This window comes from Brassica rapa, chromosome A10, assembly GCF_000309985.2.
Source record: "Brassica rapa cultivar Chiifu-401-42 chromosome A10, CAAS_Brap_v3.01, whole genome shotgun sequence".
NCBI lineage: Eukaryota > Viridiplantae > Streptophyta > Magnoliopsida > Brassicales > Brassicaceae > Brassica > Brassica rapa.
Window position 1 is genome coordinate 12,482,417 of NC_024804.2, and position 20,016 is coordinate 12,502,432.

At 40.0% G+C, this 20,016-nt stretch overlaps 3 protein-coding genes across 7 annotated transcripts; 2 read left to right on the top strand and 1 right to left on the bottom strand.

The window, feature by feature from the left end:
• Positions 1–2,958: 2,958 nt before the first annotated feature.
• On the bottom strand, positions 2,959–6,412 carry LOC103875239. Its single transcript, XM_009153739.3, has 3 exons — positions 6,168–6,412; positions 3,385–6,071; positions 2,959–3,297 (listed from the first exon to the last, which is right to left on the bottom strand). Exons 2-3 carry the CDS (start codon positions 6,064–6,066, stop codon positions 3,208–3,210), a joined length of 2,772 nt encoding a protein of 923 aa, XP_009151987.2. The 5' UTR covers positions 6,067–6,071; positions 6,168–6,412; the 3' UTR covers positions 2,959–3,207.
• Positions 6,413–6,777: 365 nt separating this feature from the next.
• LOC103845237 (reticulon-like protein B21) lies at positions 6,778–9,680 on the top strand. 5 transcript variants are annotated; one of them, XM_009122067.3, is made up of 8 exons: positions 6,778–7,008; positions 7,090–8,108; positions 8,201–8,260; positions 8,407–8,584; positions 8,694–8,844; positions 8,911–8,980; positions 9,067–9,132; positions 9,208–9,527. In XM_009122067.3, the coding sequence occupies exons 2-8, from the start codon at positions 7,175–7,177 to the stop codon at positions 9,525–9,527; spliced, it is 1,779 nt and encodes a 592-aa protein (XP_009120315.2). In that variant the 5' UTR covers positions 6,778–7,008; positions 7,090–7,174. The 5 variants fall into 5 exon arrangements, with proteins under 5 accessions (XP_009120315.2, XP_033137699.1, XP_033137698.1 ...); XM_033281808.1 differs by having other exon boundaries at positions 6,929–7,863; positions 7,936–8,108; positions 9,208–9,670; XM_033281807.1 differs by having other exon boundaries at positions 6,929–7,852; positions 7,907–8,108; positions 9,208–9,670.
• Positions 9,681–10,827: 1,147 nt separating this feature from the next.
• Positions 10,828–13,742, top strand: LOC103845238 (RNA polymerase II C-terminal domain phosphatase-like 4). The gene is made up of 8 exons (XM_009122068.3): positions 10,828–10,959; positions 11,105–11,259; positions 11,827–11,906; positions 11,991–12,103; positions 12,196–12,376; positions 12,516–12,805; positions 12,902–13,087; positions 13,152–13,742. Exons 2-8 carry the CDS (start codon positions 11,105–11,107, stop codon positions 13,527–13,529), a joined length of 1,383 nt encoding a protein of 460 aa, XP_009120316.1. The 5' UTR covers positions 10,828–10,959; the 3' UTR covers positions 13,530–13,742.
• Positions 13,743–20,016: the final 6,274 nt, after the last annotated feature.

The following is a 20,016-nucleotide window of genomic DNA, read 5'->3' on the forward strand; positions in this document are numbered from 1 at the left end:
CCTCCCTTGGAGGAACCAGAAACGAGGAGACAAGTTTCAAAAAATGCTTTGAGACCTAGAAAGCCCCTAAACAAACCACCACCGTGCCGAAAGCAGAGGAGGATCAGCAACTACTTTCTCAGAACTGGTTCAACCAGCAACTCAAACGATCAGATGATGGAAATGCTTTCTAAAGTTTCTAGCGAAGTTTCCAAACTCAGGAAAGAGTTTAGATTGATGCGCCAACTCAACAAACGCAAGAAGTCTCGAACCCACAGCAAGCGTTCTGCTTTCCACTCTCTCATTGGTTCTCCACACAAACCCCAACTCTCACACAGAGGATGTCAGACTGACCCCACAGAGCATTCAACCGATGATGTACCTAACGAGACGGTACCATTTTTCCTTTTCCCTATAATCTTCTCGCGTTTCTGTTGCAATTTATTGACTTTTATGTATGTCTGTCAACGTCGTTGCAGTCCCCGGCACCTATGGAGGAAGATCATCCGGAATGCACCTCCCCTGTTGTCAGCCAATATGCAGCTCAGCTCTACGGCCAACCTTCCAGCGAGTCAACTCCGGTCCACACAACACATCTCCCTACAGAACCTGAACAAACCACACCCGTACACACCACCACCTTTTACACCTTACCCAAACACACCCCCATTGAACCAAACCCTATAATCCACAACTTCCCCGTCCACAACTCCCCCGTCCACAATTCCTCCGTCCACAACTCCCCCGTCCACATCTCCCCCGTCCACAACTCCCCCGTCGACACCTCTCCCATCCACACCTCTCCCATCCACACCTCTCCCGTCCACACCTCCTCCGTCCACACCTCCCTCATCCACACACCCCCGTCCACACCACCCCCATCCACACCACCCCCATCCACACCACCCCCGTCCATAACCAAGCCGAACCCACTACACCCATCTACGATACTAGTGACCATCATTACCACCAACTTCGATTCCAAGGTTTTGAAATCTTCGAGCCCAACAGTCCTGCCCCCCATCACTGAATAATCCTAGATACGACACATCAACCCACCGAGCTACTCCTAAACCCCCACTAAACCCCATCACACCCGATACGTCTCCAACTAAGAGTAGCGGATTTGCTGAACATGCCTCATCTGTCAATGCATTCGTTGCTACCGCTACATCAAAACGAACCTCCCTCCCAACCTTAAACGTGGAAAAGAGTCAGGTACTGTTTTTTTTCCTTACTTTTCTTCCCACCACTCCCGTAACTGCCTTCATTTCTTGAGTGCAGGAAAACCTATCTGACGAAGAAGTTGTTGAACTTAGCGACTCCAGCCCTGTAAAGCCAACCCCAAGACATCAGCCATCAGATGAAGAATGCAACCTTGCAGAAGAACTCTTCAAATGCCCTTCAATTCCAGCACTAGCCCTCATCGCTCCGCTTCCGCAGCACCAGTGGGACCTCTTCCACGCGACTCTCACAGCAAATACGCAAGCGTACGTACCTTGATCCAAACCTTCATCGCATGCAACATTTTTGATTTTTTAACATTTTCATTCTTTCAACAACTCTTAATTCATGTTCTAACACTATCACAGATTCCACATTACTCCGTCCCAATTTGACTTCTCCAACAGATTCATATTGGAAATAGCTCAGCCGCAGAAATGGGTCACCACATTTGTAAGTTCGAGTCCCCTTCTAAGCTCCTTTGCTTTTTCTGTTTCTCTTTATGATTACTCTGGCTCTTTCTCATATTCTGTTGAATAACATGTGACGTTATGGTCCAGCATATGGAAATTTTGATGTACATGCTTGCTGGAAGGCACAGAGAGCTCCTTGATCGAGAGAAGCTTGCTTTCACAACACCGTATCTAGCATCCGGGATTCAGGAGGTCTTCAAGGGGTTCAAGAAATTGGCAAGGAAAGACCGATTCAAATGGGACACCCGTCTGACTGAGTTGGTGCTTCAGCCAGGGAAGAAATGGATGGAAGATGTGTTTACGATATACACTCCTATGATCTGGGAGGATCGTCACTGGGTGGGACTAGCTATAAACCTCGACATGGGATATGTTGAGATCCTAGACCCACTCCCAACGTTGTATGGAGATAACAAAGTGCAGAAGCTCATGGACCCCATCCTCACTTCACTGCCCTACCTCGTCAAGAAGGTTGCTAAACCACAGCAAACTCAGTTCCGTGGACTGAAGCCTTTTTATTGGGAAAGGATCACCGGAAGCTACATAAATGAGCGGTCGGGTGATTGTGGTCCAGTCAGCATCAAGTTTATGGAGCTACACTCTCACGGTGATCCTCTCCCCCACATGTCAGGAATTACTGACGGGACCGTTGATGATCTACGCAAACAGTATGCCATGGATGTCTACAAAACCATCGTCCTACCTGCTTACCACGTTCCTACTTTTCCTTGATCAAAATTCCATTTCGTCATGTCTCTATTAGTGTTGTCTGAAACTAAAACTTATGGTTTATGCAACTTATGTGTCTTGGTCTATGCAATTTTTTCTGTTTCTTGGTGTTTTGCTTCTAGACAATCGTTATGTAACATATTATGTTTATGACTTTCCTACAACTGCTCTCCTTTCCATTTTGCCTTAGCCTACATCTTTGTACAATTACCAATCGATTTCACGTCCACACCTCCATTCATGTACACGTTATACATCGAACACAAGTCCTAGCCATTGTCCACATCTACTACTTAATCACACCTTACGTCCACACCTCCATTCATGTACACGTTATACATCGAACACAAGTCCTAGCCCTATTGTCCACATCTACTACTTTATCACACCTTAAGCTAATCAGCTTGCAATTACGTTCACACCTCCGTGCATGTACACTATATATATCGAACACAAGTACTATCCATTATCCACATCTAATACTTAAGACAAACAATTGCATGTACGGAGTCACAATTACTCTTATAGTAAATCAGCTTGCAAAAGAGCTACATAACCCCACCAGGAATACCAAATAAACCTTAATCAATGCAAACACAATTATCCTCTCAAATACAATAGCAAAGTAATAGTCTTTACCACTAAACAACTCAAACCATAATACTTCTCCAACTCAAATGTCACAAAACCACTCATAACATTACATGATCAAGTTCGTTTCTTATTCAAAAACTTATTCATACGATAATGTGCTAGCCAAGTAATGACTTCGAACAAAAACTCCCTCCCACTGCCTCAATCTCTATATTGGGTTTGTGCAACGGGTCCTATTGTGCCCTTCACAACGACACCTCCCACACTTATTTGGAACCAGCTTTGTCTTCTTCGCAACCTGAAACACAAATCAAAAACATTCAAGTACTACAAGATCCTACAATCCCACACATTCAATGATCTAAAGAACTATGCATGTACTTACCGGAAATTCACCAGTTGAAGGAATCCTGTTCTTCCTACGACGCCCAGCTGGCCTCGTCGTCAAGGGCGGCATTAACACCATATTCTTAACGTGTTCCGGAACATCAACATCCCTAGGATCTCCCTCTGGATTAATTATCCCACCATATGTCTCCCTCCAAGTCGAAGTCTTGTACCAGTGACCCACCAATGTTTCATAAGTCACTCCCAAACTGTCAGCAGCTATCATAGCATGGCCACAAGGTATTTTTATTTTATCAAAATACTTGCAGCTACATTGCTTCTCAGCAAGCATCACACGCTCCTTTCCTCCAAATTTTCCCACAATTTCACAAGTCCAATTCGAGACAGAGTTCACTTTACTACCCTTCATTGTTGCCATATTAGAGGTCATCTCTTTATCAACTTCCACGCTAACAACCCCCCTATGCTTCTCTGCTTTCTTTCTCCTAGCACAGAACCACCTTGTCATCATCCTTTGAATGAATATCACCAACTCCATTATTGGTGACGTCCTCCCTTCCCTCAAAGCGTTGTTAAGCTGCTCAGCTATATTGCTAGTCATGATATTATAGCGCTCACCCGCAAAGTTCGACCGCGACCAATGAGCCACACCGATATTCCCCAAATAAACTCCGCATGCACTGTTAGTTGCTCTGACCTTAGCGTACAGCTCCCTGTAGTCCCGTTGTCTGTATGCAGTTGCAGCAGCAGTCACCATCTTCGCCAAGTTCTTGCTCGAGTAGCGGGAGTTAACGTTCCTTGCTAAGTGGACAATGCACGCCCCATGTTGAGCAGATGGATAGACACGTTTCACAGCATTAGAAATTGATGTTGCACGATCAGATATAATGGCAAGACTTGGGGAATCAGCCAATATACGCTCAACCTTTTGTAGAAACCATGTCCACGCTTCTGTATCTTCACTGTCCACAATAGCATAAGCAAGAGGAAAGATCTGAAAGTTTGCATCTTGTCCACTTGCAGTCAACAGCACTCCCTTGTACTTCCCTCCTAAGTGTGTACCATCTATCACCAGGACACGACGCAGCTTTTTAAACCCATCTATGGACGCCCCAAACGCAAGGAACATATAAAGAAATCGCTCATCTCCATCCTCATCCACCTCAGTCTCCAGATCAGCAACCGTGCCAGGATTTGCAAGTTTTAACATGTGCAAATACTCTGGCAGCTTCAAGTAGGAGTCTTCTTCTGATCCACGAATGTCCATGATAGCTTTCTCTTTCGCCCTATAGCACTTCATGTACGATGCAGTCACTCGAAGATCCTCGAGCACTAGCCTCTGTAATTCCGCAGGCACTGGTCCTTTACCAGGTTCCCCAAACTTAGCTTTGTAAACTGCCGCAATAACCCGCGAAGTAGCTTTGCTCTTATACCCCTGCCTTGACTCGATGGGACAACTATGATCAAGTTGAGCTTTCCTTATCTCATAATAACCACACCCCCTGATCTCATGAGCTGTAACTCTCCAGTCACAGTGTTCATCTGGACATTCCACAACAAAAGAATCAACCTTTGTTCTCGTTTGTTTGAAATGGAATTGGTTTTTGATTGCATATATCGCCAACGATATCTGACAATCTTCTTTGTTACCAAAAACCTTCCCAACATGTATCCTTCCATCTCTCTCATCTAAATCCATGTCCGGAATCTCTGCTGCGGCATAGCTAGTATCATCAAACAGAGGAGGGATATCAAACTCTTCATCATCAACTTGATCTAGCTTCCTTGTGGACGACCTCCTCTGCCTGTCCACACCAACACCCTCATCCACGCCATGCAGCCATGGGTTCTGTTTGCCAAAGTCCTCATCTTTTGGCAAATTTACACCACTGCTACTACCGCCGACTTCAACAACATGGTCAAACGCGTCATTGGTGGTGCAAGTGTAACGCCGTGGACCACTACTCTTTGTCAAACCAGCAACAATCTCCTCCTCATTGTAGATGACATTAACAGCATTCGAACCTTTGTAGTCAGTTTTCAGTAGTGGGCTCCAGAAATCTTCGTCATAACCTCGAGGTCTCACGTCAAGCTCGTCCACTTCTTCCACCACAGTTTCTTCCTCCCCAACACTACTCTGGCTTAAAGCTTCTCCTTTTCCACCCTCGCTACCGCCTTTAAGTACCTCCTCAACTCTCTCCACTTCACTCAGAAACTCTACATCTTGCAAGTCAACAATGTTAGATTTAGAAGCACCCGTCGATACATATCCTCCGTTCGAAGTTCCAGAGCCTAACTTTGAAGAACTCTTTGGTCCAAATGCAACCGGAGTTACAAAACCCATCCCCGAGTCGTCAACATTGTCCTTCTCAGAAAACGTCACGTTCCTCTCGAACCTAACAAACAGATTCATAGCCCCCTTCACCTTCACGTGCTGAACAAAGTACTTGATAGCTCCATCACTTGTAAGCTGCACAGGAGGCGTTCGAATCCCCGTCGCTAACTCGAAGCTTGTTGGCGTCCAGTAACTAAGAACAGGTTCCCAAAGCTTCTCCTCCTTACCGAACTCCCGCAAAACACTCTCTTGAAGTTCTTTCAGTGCAATAGACTCGGAAATCGGTACAAGCCGTGCCATCTGCCTTTTGTCGACCACAAATTCCCACTTACATCCATCCCCACAAACCCAGTCGCCACACATCACCATGCACTGGTCTTCCATAGCACCTGCACCATGCGCAAGAACACATTCGATTGAATACAAGATCCGATTTTACAAAACATTCATCAACAATCATAGACAAAAAAAAAATATTAACCTACGTTCTCTCTATTGCAAATCCCCAGAAGAACGTCGCTCTTTCTTGCTCCCCAACGACAAACACGCATTTTATCCACGTCCTTGGCAAAACCTACTTTCAAATCTAACCGTAGGATCAAACTTGCTTTTTCTTTTATCCTACGGTGAGAATTTCTTCCCCGCTTTTGGTAATGGATAAGACAGACAGCTAGCAACCCGGTCTTACAGCTTGCAAACCGGTTCTATAACCAGACAGAAAGTTCGGTCTCCCTTAATCAGGGGCAACAATGTCCATTATTCTTCTTCGACAAAGATATTGTGTCTACAAAGCAAGATGTGTCCCTCTATGCAATCCAAAGACACAATGTGTCTCATATGGTAACCAACTCATGGAAAAAAGTCAAAACCTAATCAATCCAACAACTATTCTTTAAAGTGCTGTTTTATATGCAGTATTACATCTAAGGTCTAAGCCCATTTCTTCTAACACTGCCTGCAATTTCTATAGTTAATCAAAATCTTGATACTTGAATCTTGTGCTTAAAGAAGAAGACCCCAAATAAATAGATAAGAGGAAGAGGATTATAGGAATCAATTCATCTGTTTACACGACACATGTTGATTGATGGATAACGTAAACATTATGATAAAGGAAGTGAAATAAAGCAAAAAGAAAAAAATGTTTAATTTTTTTTTTAAGCTGTTAGAAAAAGAAAAAAGAAAAGTAGGAGATTGTGATCATAAACCTTAATGATTATGTCTAAGCAGCATCTTTGCAGTACTATAAACCACATGCAAAGTCTTTTAGGTTGATCTACAGTCTTAGGATTCATGACACAAAAAGATAGGTCCCCTCAGTGAGAAGTAAGTTAGATGAAATTCAATTATCTGACTTTGGTGTATCCGTATCCATCCAACAACCTCCATTTTTTTTTCTTCCTTCAGCTTCAAGGCTCATTATCATTACCACTTTACTCTCTGCCCCCACAACTCGATCACCGGTAAGACAGTGACTTAAAAAGGACAGAGCATGGACCCAAACAGCAGAGCAAGAAGAATAGGCGTTGGAGGAGCCGTTGTAGCTGCAGGCTCTGTTTGGGAAGCGAGAATGCAGAGCGACGACGAAGCTAGTGTTAACAACGCAATCGTCAAGGCCACTCATCATCAAGCTGTCGACGGAGGAGACAAGAATTGTAACAAGCAGATGAGCTTAAAGGAGGGGGTTAACGGAAAGCGACCCGCGTGGAAGACAGATGTGAAGCTCGCGAGGCCGAGATCGATCGGTGGTGCTACTCCTCCGGCGACGCCGAGGAGGTCCATTGGTACTACTCCTCCGATGACGCCGAGGAGATTGGTCTCTAGTGAGTCAAGTGATAAGAGTTTGACTTTGTCGGTGAGTGTGAAGAAGGCGAGATCTGATTTAGTAGAAGGAGGTGAGAAGACTCCGGGTCGGGTTAAGAAGATCCGATCGGAGCTTTGTAAGGCGATCGTCAAGTCCGGTGAGTTAGATACAGTTGTTGCGTTGAGGAAAGTGAACTCATTGCCAGCTCAGAGCTCGGAGAAAACTAATGAGAAAACAGAGGATGTGGATGTGAAAACAGAGGAGACCGTTGACGAAAAGAAGCAGATCACAGAGGATGTCTGTCAGGAGATAATCGTCTTCGCTGATTCGAAAGAAGATGAGCAGATTGACAGTGGTGATCACGAGGAAGAAGAAGAAGAAGAAGAAGAAGAAGAAGAAGAAGAAGAAGAAGAAGAAGAAGAAGAAGAAGGTGAAGAGGAGAAAGAAGTGGAAAAGCAGAGTATTGATGTGAAAGAGATGAATGCACCTAAGGAGACTAGCAATAACAGAGTTGTTGATTCTGAGATTAAAAAGTACAGTAAATCTCCGGCCACCGTCCGTAAACTTCCGCCGCTGGTGATGAAAAAGGCAGCTTCCGTTCATCCGGTCCCACCAAGCAAAGGTTCTTGATCCGAATCTCAGTGCTTTCTTTCTCCGGCAGATATTTTTCCTACTCTGTTTTGATGAAACTTCTGTTTTGACAACTGGTTCCAGGTACATTTGTAGAGAAAGAAGAGAACTTTACTCACTCACAGAGCAAATTACAGAGTCTCGGTAAGATTCTTGATAACTAAGTATGCATAATCCGATCCATATATATATTGATTTATTATGTTCAGTAGGAAAAAAAAACAGAGTTTTTAGTCTCACTAGGCTTGAGTTATAGTATATAAATGATGGAATGAAATGAAATGAAACAGTGGATCTTGTGATGTGGAGAGATGCATCAAGGTCGGCACTTGTGTTCGGTCTCGGAACATTCCTCATAGTCTCTTCTTCATACGCCAATGATCTCAACTTCAGCTTCATATCAGTGGTAGCGTATGTGGGACTCATCTATCTGGGTGTAATGTTTGTATTCAAAGCCGTGATCCGCAGGTAAATGTTACATAGATACTTATCTCTCCTTGTCTCTTTGCATGTTTGGGTCTGAAACTCGAGAGTTTCGAGAGAATATTTATATGTGTGTATATATGAATGACCACAGGGGAGTAGTGGAGGAGGAAGAGAGGCATAGAGGAGTTGGAGTGAAAGAAGAAGATGTGAAGAGGATGCTTAGAGTCATTATGCCTTACCTCAACGAGTCTCTGCTTCAACTCAGAGCCCTTTTCTCCGGCGATCCTTCCACCACACTCAAGGTTAGTCTCTTTTCTCCAGCTTCCTCCCTCCATTGACCTTAACAAAACGTAGATAATGCTGTGCAGATGGGAGTAGTGCTGTTCGTCTTGGCGAGGTGTGGCTCTTCTATCACTCTTTGGAACCTTGCCAAATTTGGTAATTTTGCTTCTATCCCTTAAAGGTTACTTGATTTAGAAAGTGGCATCATTGTGACAAGTGAGTGTTTGTTTGTGTGAGAACAGGCTTTTTGGGAGCATTTACAGTACCTAAAATCTTCATCTCCTACTCAACACACTTCTCTGCTTACGGTAATTAAAACTCCTATTGTTTCTGTTACATCTCGCGTTAAGACAATCTAATCAAACATGTTGTGTACATTTCAGGGAAGTTCTGGATGAGAAGATTCAGGGATGCATGGGAATCGTGTAGTCACAAAAAGGCAGTGGCGTTGGCACTCTTCACCCTCGTCTGGAACCTCTCATCCGTCGTTGCTCGTGTATGGGCAGCATTCATGCTCTTCGTTGCCTTTAGATACTATCAGCAGAAGATGATTTGGACGACTGATCAAGAAGATGATCTTGATGATGAGGAACATGTAGACGACGACCATGTTGAAGAAGAAGAACTAGCTCCTAAACCCATTCATAAACCCAAAAGAGCCACTTACACGATGATGCCTAATAAACTCAAGAAAATTTCTTGAACATTCTTTTTTATCCTCCCATATATAAACATTATGTTTTTTTTGGTAACATTATGTAATCTCTTTAGTTTGTAGTTAGGAGTTACTCTGTTTCCTTTGTTACTCCACCATATATATATAAACAACAGCTTTTATACATCTAATAATTTTGTATCTGATGCTCTCCACCTAGGTTGTATGGAATCAGAAACGGATATGCGAAAACGAACGAAAACGTGATTTTTAAAATTTTAGGAATGAAAAAGTTAAACATCTATAATATATGCATGTACAACTAACTAATCAACATGTAAGCTTTATTTTTTTCTTTGTTTGATTTATCATCAACTAATCAACATGTAAGCTTTATTTTTTTTTCTTTGTTTGATTTATTATTTATCTAAAGGCGAAAACCAAACCAAGTAAATGTTGTTTTTGTTTGTACATTTTATAAGCTTTTTAATAAAATTAGAAACCAAAATATGTTATCCTTTGACAAAACAGTGGAACCAGCTTCATTTCAGGTCAAACTATTATACGTAGATGATATAAATATGGAAGATGATATCAAAATAAAAACCAACAAATAGTCATGAAAAATAGAAATTTGAAACTAAACAAGTAATCACTAACATCAAATAAAAAATAGTCATTTTCACGTTTTTAAATCAGAATTGCGAATTTCTTAAATGGAAGCGTAATGTTCCATTCCAAAATAAGATTTCCACGTGTTTCCAATGCGTTTCCACAAGTTTATAAGCTAAAATGTGAAACAAATATTGGATGAGGTTTCCATGCAATCTAGTTCCACACAAACTATTTCGTAAACTACCACAGTAAGTATGGGGATCGTAACTGAACCTGAGATCCGCATTGAACCTGAATAGAAAAACTTGAATCTTTACCGATCTGATTTGTAAAAACATATAAATAGATTTTATAAAATGATATTTCAAGTTATAAGTATTAAATAAATTTTGTAGGGTGATATTTTAAATTATGAATATTATATGAACCAACACAGACCTGAACGGATACTTGAAAAAACTAAAGCCGAATATTTGTATTCAAAACCTAAATAAGTAACTTAGATATTTAATTTTATATTTGTTTTGAAATATATATAAAATACTTAAATTTAGTGTATTATTAACCGAACCGGAATGAATTCCAAATAGATATTTGACATTTGTTTCAAAATTCAGTAGAATCCAAAATATTATTCCAAATGACACCTAAGAAGCTGAACTCCATAATCCCACATTTAAATATATTGATCATTATTATTGATCTTTCTTCGTTAGGCTTTTAATGGGCCTCAAACGGGCCTTAATAACCAATCGACAGTCGTGTAAATGTCAATCGGAGCATCCACTATTACGGTTACCCCGTCGACGCCCACTCCGTCTTCAGAAACCAAATCACGATTCGAGCGACGGACACCAACTCGAAGGTATTCGTCCATCTTCTTCTTCTTCCTTATACTATTCTGCTCTGCGATTTTGGATTCGAGTTCCATTCGTCTGCTCTCTCTTTGTGTTTAACTTAGGGTTTTAGTCTATCTCTGACTTTTTGAATTTGCCTTTGTTGTTGTGAAGATGAGCGTGGCGAGTGATTCTCCAGTGCATTCTTCTAGTAGCGACGATCTCGCTGCCTTCCTTGAAACGGAGCTGGACTCTGACTCAGATTCTTCCTCTGAGTCCTTCCCCATCGAACAAGCCCACGATGCTGATGCTCAAGTTTCCAATCATAGGTAGATTCACGCGCACCTTTCAGAATATAAATTTTGAATCTTTCTTGAATTCTCTCGTTTGGTGGTTTTAGCATTGTGCTTGCTTTTGATGGCACGATAATGTGAGTTGTTTGATTCAGGGGAGAGAGAACATAGTTGTTTCTGTGTGTGAGTTCTTCGTGTTGGTCATTATTTCCCTTTTAATTGTTGATTTTTAAATTCATCAAGGAAACAGTTTTGGTTCTGTTCCTCACAGAAACATAGCAGCTTGACGCTGTAACTAAATTCACGGTTGCGTTGCTATCCTTGCCTAATGAATTCCGTTGTTTCAGATATTAAGTGGGTCAGATAATCCATTGTCTCTTTGTTTTCAGTGTCGTTTTTTTTTGTTTGGTGAGACTTTTGATCTGGGACGTCATGGCTGTTCATCCGCTGATTGTGGAATGTGCGGTCAATCCCTATTTAAGTTCATGTTGTGTTAGCTGTTTCTTCTACTCTTCTTGCTTTGCATCGATAATATAACTTAGGCTTTAATGAGAAGTCTTTAATAAGTTCATAAACCATCCATGTTTCTCACTCGTCTTGTAGGTTAAAGAGACAAAAGTTGGAGTACCCAGAAGAGGAGACTGAGAATGTAGCTTCCGTGACATTTTCAGAAGAAATCTCAGGTGATAGTCTCTTTCTTCAGCCTTACTCTGATGTCTGTTCTTAAGTTCTGTCATATTGAATTTTGAACTGGTTATTGCTTGCAGAAGCATCCTCAAGCAAGGTACCATGCGAACACCCAGGTACCTTTGGAAACATGTGCTTTGTTTGTGGCCAAAAAGTGGAAGTGACCGGTGTTTCATTTGGATACATACACAAGGTATACCAATCTATTCGATTTCCTTATAAATTTTCAGTAGAGCTTCAAGTCTTGATTTTGATTTATGAGCTTTGGGAAATTTGTTTTCTTAGGGTTTTAAGCTCCAGCAAGATGAAGTCACCCGGTTGCGTGATATTGATATGAAAGCCTTGCAAAGCCAACGGAAGTTATGTTTAGTTCTCGATTTAGACCACACTTTACTTAATTCAACTGTACTTAGGGACCTTAAACCAGAGGAAGAATACTTGAAAAGCCATACACATTCTCTTCAAGGTGGTACATTCTGCTACATTTTTTTTGCTGTCAGCAAATAATATCTCTATACTTCAGTCGTTTGTTTGTTTTTGTGATGTTCAACTTTGCATGTCTTATACACACAGTTTTAAGAAGTTTGGTTTTTGGTTAATTTCAGATGTTTCTGGTGGCGATATCTTCATGCTTGAATTCATGCATATGATGACCAAATTAAGGCCATTTGTTCATTCGTTTCTAAAAGAAGCCAGCAAAATGTTTGTAATGTATATATACACAATGGGAGACAGGCCATATGCACGACAGATGGCCAAGCTGCTGGACCCAAAAGGAGAGTATTTTGGTGAACGGATCATTTCTCGAGATGATGGCACAGTGAAACATCAGAAAAGTTTAGATGTGGTGCTGGGGCAAGAGAAAGCTGTTCTGATTCTTGACGATACAGAGAATGTAAGTTTTTGGTCTGCTTTGTCGACGTTTCATGTCATTTTAATCATGATATTATTTTGTTAGATAAGATGTTCTGATACTGGGTTTGATACGCAGGCATGGCCAGGTCACAAGGACAATCTGATCGTGATAGAGAGGTATCACTTTTTTGCTTCAAGCTGCAAGCAGTTCGACCACAGATTCCAGTCTCTCTCGCAGCTGAAGAGCGATGAGAGTGAACCGGATGGGGTACTTTCCGCTGTTCTTAAAGTCCTTAAGCAAACGCACAGTCTATTCTTTCAGGTATGCTCAATAAACTTTTCTCTTGTCTGGACTGTTTTTTTTTTAATTATTACCATTTTTTCAGGATGGAGGAGAAGACTTATCGAGCAGAGACGTTAGGTCATTATTGAAACAAGTGCGTAAAGAAATCCTTAAAGGATGTAAAATAGTGTTCAGTCGAGTCTTCCCGACCAAGTCTCAGGCTGAGGATCACCCGTTGTGGAGGGTGGCTGAGGGATTGGGAGCTACCTGTGCAACGGAAGTGGACGCATCTGTAACACATGTGGTGGCTATGGATGTGGGAACAGAGAAGGTGCGTCGGGCCATAAGAGAGAAGAAGTTCGTGGTGCATAGAGGGTGGATAGACGCAGCTAATTACTTGTGGAAGAAGCAACCAGAAGAGAACTTCGGGTTGGAGCAGCTGAAGAAGCAAGGAACGGATGATGTAACAGTTGAAAAGTAGACCGAGGAAGAATAGTTAACTTATGTAATTGGATTCTGATTATGTCGGAACTCGAAACAAAGCAAAGTTAGAAGTTTAGAACAATAGATTTTGGAGTGACATGTCTTGGTTCTTTGTGTATATACGCATTTTGGTTCTGTTGCTCGTTGCTTCTTTATATTGGGTCGAACCGGGCCGACTATTTATGAATTTGGGCACGCCTTCTTTTTAGTATTTGTTTTTTTTTTCTTCGTTTTTGCGTTCTTTCCGTCTTCGTTAAGACTTAGAGAGATGGTGGTCGATGCTTATACTTTGTCGAACCCTAACCAGGTTCACGAAGACGTTATTATGAAAGCTAGAGATGCTTGCTACAAGGGTCAGTTCTCTTTCTCTACGATGATGGGGGACTAGTGTAATCGTTGGACTAATCACTAGGGACACTGTAGCAGCGACACTATAGTGGCGTCGAGCAATACTGTTTATCAACGAGAAGGCGAGTCGAGGATCAGACACTAGTCCTGTTCGTTTGGTTGCCGCAGGTTTCGGCGGCAGCGGCAGCGGCAGCGTCAGCGGCGGCGGCAGCGTCAATGAGGACAGTTGTTATTCGTTTCGCAGACGCTGACGCTGCCGCTGCCGCTGCCGCATATCATATCGCGACCGCAGGTTTTATCGGCGTCAGCCGCAGGACGCAGCGTTCGGACGCTGCCGCTGCCGCCGGTTCCTGCGTCAACGAAACGAACAAGAGTTGACGCAGAATGTTGACGCTGCCGCTGCCGCCGGTACCTGCGGCAACCAAACGAACAGCCCTTTCATCCAAACGTAGATTGACAGTTATCTGCATCGATGCTCATCACAAAAGTTAGGTATTTTATAGTTTTATTTATTTATTTTGCCAATTTTGGACAAGATAACAATGGGAATATTGTTGCTTAAATCTGTGGGAAGTATTGTTGATTAATGGAAGTTTTTAGAATAAAGTTATTAGTGGAATCACTACAAGAAAACATCGGCATACTGAGGGAAAAAATCGTCGGTATGTCGTCGGAATAACGCTATTCCGAGGACATACCGACGAAAAAAGTCCTCGGAAATATCTCCTCGGAAATTCATATTTCCTCGGAATTCCGTCGGAAAACAAAATTCCGAGGAAACTCTGAGGACACAAAGTTCGTCGGAAGGTTCCTCGGAATATACCGAGGGAATTCCGATGGTCCAATCCTCGGAAGTTTCAACGAAATATTCCTCGGAATGTTTATTGGAAAATTCCGAGGAACATATGTTCCTCGGAAAATTCGGAGGAACGCCTTTCCCTCGGAAAATTCCGAGGAACATCGATCCCTCGGAAAATTCCGAGGGAATGCAGTCCCTCGGAAAATTCCGAGGAACTTTCTTCCCTCGTAAAATTCCGAGGAAAGGAACTCCATTCCTTCGGAATTTCGAAAAAATTTATTTTTTTAAATTTTTTTTTTTTAAAAAAAAATTAAAATTTTTTAAATTTAAATTTGAAAATTAAAATTAAAATTAAAATTGAATAAAACATTAAAACATAGTAGATAATATTCAAAGTTAAATAAAACATTTCGAGTTTTTGGTAAAAAAAAAAACTACGGGTCTTGAATGTTCGGGAACACCTCGTTCGGGTACATCCTCTTCATCATCTCCATCATCTGCTCGTTCAGCCTCTTCTGGGTCTCATAGCCGGCCTGTTGAGCTGCCATCTGGGTCTCCAACGCAGATATCCGATCATCCTTGTCCTTCAGCTGAGCCGTAAGAACTTCTGGATCAACATATGGCGGTGGTGCAGAAGAAGGAGCAGCCGACCGGGAGCGACGACCCAAACCGACCAAACGTCCCTTCTTCTTTGGAACCGACTGAAATATAAATAACCAAATTTAGATAATATAAATTGATGATAAAATAAAAATCAAGAAATAAATAAATTGAACTTTAAAAAAAAAAAAAACTTACTGATTCAACGATTTCGTTGATTCGAACCCGAGACAAGTTGGTCGAAGCCGTCGAATCGTCATCATCGGTTTGAAGCTGAGACACTTCGTCATACACCTGAGTTTGGACCAGGTCGACCACGTCCCTCACAAGACCATCATCAATCTGGCCGGTCTTCTTGTTGGTATACGCCCTTTTCATTAGGGCGAGATCATCAACCGGCTCGCCCTCATTTTCTTCCGCCTTGAAAAATAATAAATTAAACAAACATTAGAAATTTGAAAAAATGCACAAAATATAAAATTCTGAAACTTAAATAATTGACGAAAAAGCGGCTGAACTTACCATGCGATCCGCGAGAGTGGCAATAGATTGGGCACCCAAGTTATGCTTGTAGATGCCCTTGCCTTTACGGTCGCTCTTGCGGTTGTTGGAGTTGGTGGAAGAAGTTTCTTTCGTCTCTTCCTTATCCCAATGCTCACACAACTCCTTCCAGACCGTGTCGTTCATCGACTTTGGGACCTTTTAATTAAAAAAAAAAAAGTTTAATAATTTAAAAAATAGTTTAATAAATTAAAAATTGTTAATAAATTAAAAACTACCTTGTTTACTTTCCACTTCTTCTTCCACTCGTACATTTGCTTCCCATAGTTGTCCATAACTTTATGGACAAAATGGTTATAGATAGAGAGCGTATCATCGGAATTCCAGTTGAATTCTTGCTGAAATAGTTTAAAAATAGTTTTTAAGCACAAAAATAAAAATAGTTTAATAATTATAAAAAAAAGTTTTAATAAATAAAAAATAGTTTAATAAATATAGAAAATAGTTTAATAATTACAAAACAAAAGTTTTAATAAATAAAAAATAGTTTAATAATTAAAAAAATAGTTTTAATAATATTTAAAATGTTTAATAAATATAGAAAATAGTTTAATAATCACAAAAAATAATTTTAATAAATAAAAAATATAAGTAAAAAATTTGAATACTTACCGCAAACTGACGAAACCACAGATGCTGCTTCTCGGGCGGGAAGTGAGTGAAAGTTGGATGTCCCTTGTCGAGGGCAGAGTACATCATACGGTTGATCATGCGCTGATCCCGTTCCCGAATCGGTTGAACCTAATAAAAAGAACAAATTATTAATAATCAATCAAATTTTAAGGAAAAAAATAAAAGTTTAATTACCATGTTTGACCATGTCCATGTGGATACTCAGTGAGATAGAGAAGATGGTCACGACCGGGCTGTCGAACCAACTGCGCAACACTCATCACTCCCGGAGGACCCGGAGGAGCGGGAGCGGGAGCAGCAGGAGCGGGTAATGGAGAGGGAGATGTATGGTAGGAGCTGTGGGGCGAAACGGAATCCTGAACATGGCTGGCCGAACCCCGAGACAGGTTCCCCATACCACCCCGGCTACGACGCTGGCGAGGCCGGGTCTAATCATCATTAGACCTGTAAATTAAAAAAAAAACATATTTAAAAATTAGTTCTAATAATTTTAATTAAACAAAAACAGTTTAAATAAAAAATAGTTAAAAAATAGTTTTTAATCACAAAAATATAAATAGTTTAATAATTAACAAAAAAAAGTTTTAATAAATAAAAAATAGTTTAAAAATTTAAAAAATAGTTTAAATAAATCCCGAAGACAGTTAATAATTACAAAAAATAGTTTTAAAAATATTTAAAATGTTTAATAATTACAAAAATAGTTTTCATAATATTAAAAATGTTTAATAAATATAGAAATTTATATTTTATATATAAAATACATAAAACGTTTTATAACCACAAAAAATGATTTTAAATATTATATATATGATTTTTAATCTTAAAAAAGTTTTATAGATTTTAAAAATGTTTAATAAATATATAAATGAATTTAAAATGAAAACAATAGATTTTATATAAAAAAAAACGTTTTCAATATATATATATATAATTACAAATTCGATTTTTATAACCACAAAATTAATAAAAACTAAAAAAAAAAATTCAAATCAAGTCAAATACATAATCAAACTCGATTTTACACAATTCTACCATTCACCCTAACAAAATCTATAAATCTCATTCCAAAATCATCAAATCTACTTAAAAACCATACAAATCTAACCTAAGAGAGTGGGATATGGTTCATACATGATGCAAGGACTGAAATTGAGGAGGATTAGGGCGGATTCGCCGGAAATCGTCGAGAGAAACGGGAGGAAACGGCGGAAATCGCGAGAGAGAAGAGAGAGTGCGGCGGAGAGAAATGGGGAAGAAAGGTCGGGCTCGACCTAATAAAATGAGGTGTCCAACGGAAATTATCCATCGGAATTTCCTCAGAAATATTTAATATATCAGTCGGAATTTCCTCGGAAATCATTAATTCAATTTTCGCGAAATATTTGGCGGCTTGGTTTACCCGGTCAGCAATCGCATCCACACAGTCTTCAGCAATCAGCAATCGCATCCACACAGTCTTCAGCCAAATTATAATCCGTCTTAATGCCCATCAATTTTGTAGCAGATGATAAAGCTGAATGACCATCTCTGCAACCTTCGTACAATGGTTGCTTTCCAGCATCCAACATATCATAAAATCTCCTAGCTTCGGCATTGGGTAAATCTTCCCCTCTAAAATGATCATTTACCATCTGCTCAGTACCTACACCGTAATCTACATCCGTTCTAATTGGATATTCTAATCTAACCGATGGCTGAGGTTCGCTAGTACTACCATGTTCATAATCAGTTTTTCCATGATGATACCAAATTTTGTAACTTCGTGTAAACCCACTCAAATATAGATGAGTCCAAACATCCCACTATTTAATAATTTTTTTTATTTTTACAATTAGAGCAAGGACATCTTAACATACCTGTTTTTGTTTCCGGTTGTCGGTGAACTAACCCCATGAATTCAGTTATACCTTGTTGGTATTCTTCCGTAAGCAATCTCGTGTTCGGATCCAAATGAGGTCGATCGATCCAAGAACGAAAATAATTTGAAGAAGACATGTTTTTTATGAATCAAATTCGTGTGTAAAGAGAGTGAGAGGGAGGATGAAGATATGGAGTGAATGAAGAGGAAAAGGGGTGCTTGTATTTATAGTTGAAATCCTGCCGACAGACCGAGGAAATTCCGACGGAATTCCGATGCAAACGGCTAGTTCGTCGGAATTTCCTCGGAATTTTTAAAATCCCCCAACGGCTCTCTAACGTCTATAATATTTCCTCGGAATTCATCGGTTTTTTCCGAGGAATACAATTTTCCTCGGTATTCCATAAGAATATTCCGACGGAATGAAATTTCCTCGGAATTTCGTCGGTATATTCCGAGGAAATTCCGAGGAAACCAAATTTTGTGTTTCCTCGGAATTTCCTCGGAAATTCCTCGGTATATTCCGAGGAATTCATTTTCCGTCGGAACGTCCGTCAGAATACCGCTGTTTTCTTGTAGTGAACATAATAAACTGTTTTTTAACTTTTAACTAAAAAAACTAATAAACTCATCGTAAAAATCCCCATTAATTATGCTTTAAAATATAATATTGTATGGTTTGTAGAAAGTGGGAGGCTTCAAGTTGAATATTATTATACTGGTTCCAGTTTCATTCGATTTGATCAAACACTATGAACGTTGACACAAAGCGATTTGGGAAAGTAGTGGGACGCATGCCTCTTAGTTTTCGGTCCCACCACCTCTCTTCTGTATCTACAACCACACACGTATACACGAGTGTCCATGTCGTGTCCGGTATGTTCGTCGTTGTAAATATCCCTTTCTTATTATTTGAGGAGCATTATAGATAACTAACCTTTAGCTCATGTATTATTTTCAAAATTGCCATTTCTTATGTGGCAGCACCACAAGCTCTCTCACACCCTATTTTCAAAAACCCTTTGTTAACTAGACTAATTACAATAATTGTCATTGCTTACCATTAATCAATAGGTTATAACTTTACTAATATACTATAAACATTTTCATTACAGTGACGAACAAAAAATTGACGTCATGTTTAATACGTTGTCTTTAATGACAAACGGAAACGTTTTCGTTATTTCATATACTTCCACATGCCAATACTACAATTATATTATATGCTTTTGAATATACACACGACCACGTTTGTACGTATATGCTCAAAAGAGGTCGAATTTGCGACCAGAAATTTACACACGACCATGTTTGTAAGTATTGGAAATAATATATGCAATAACAATATAAAACATTTTTTATCCTGCGTGGGATGGAATGAAATTAATAATAGTTGTGCCTATAACTTTAATATACTTTTTACCAAAAAAAGAAAAACTTTAATATACTTCTTATATGATAAAATAAATTATACTTCTTATAAATTATGTCTGCATGGTGCTTTACGCTCTACGTTAGTCGTGACTATAATTATATTATATGTATATACATTTTGTATGTGCACATGATATATCGTAATTAAGATTTTAACGCCAGCTTTCATAATGCAAATAATGGCGGAGCAAATTGCTCATGATTCAAACGTGATTTGCAAAGACAAAATTGATTAATGATTATTAAAAA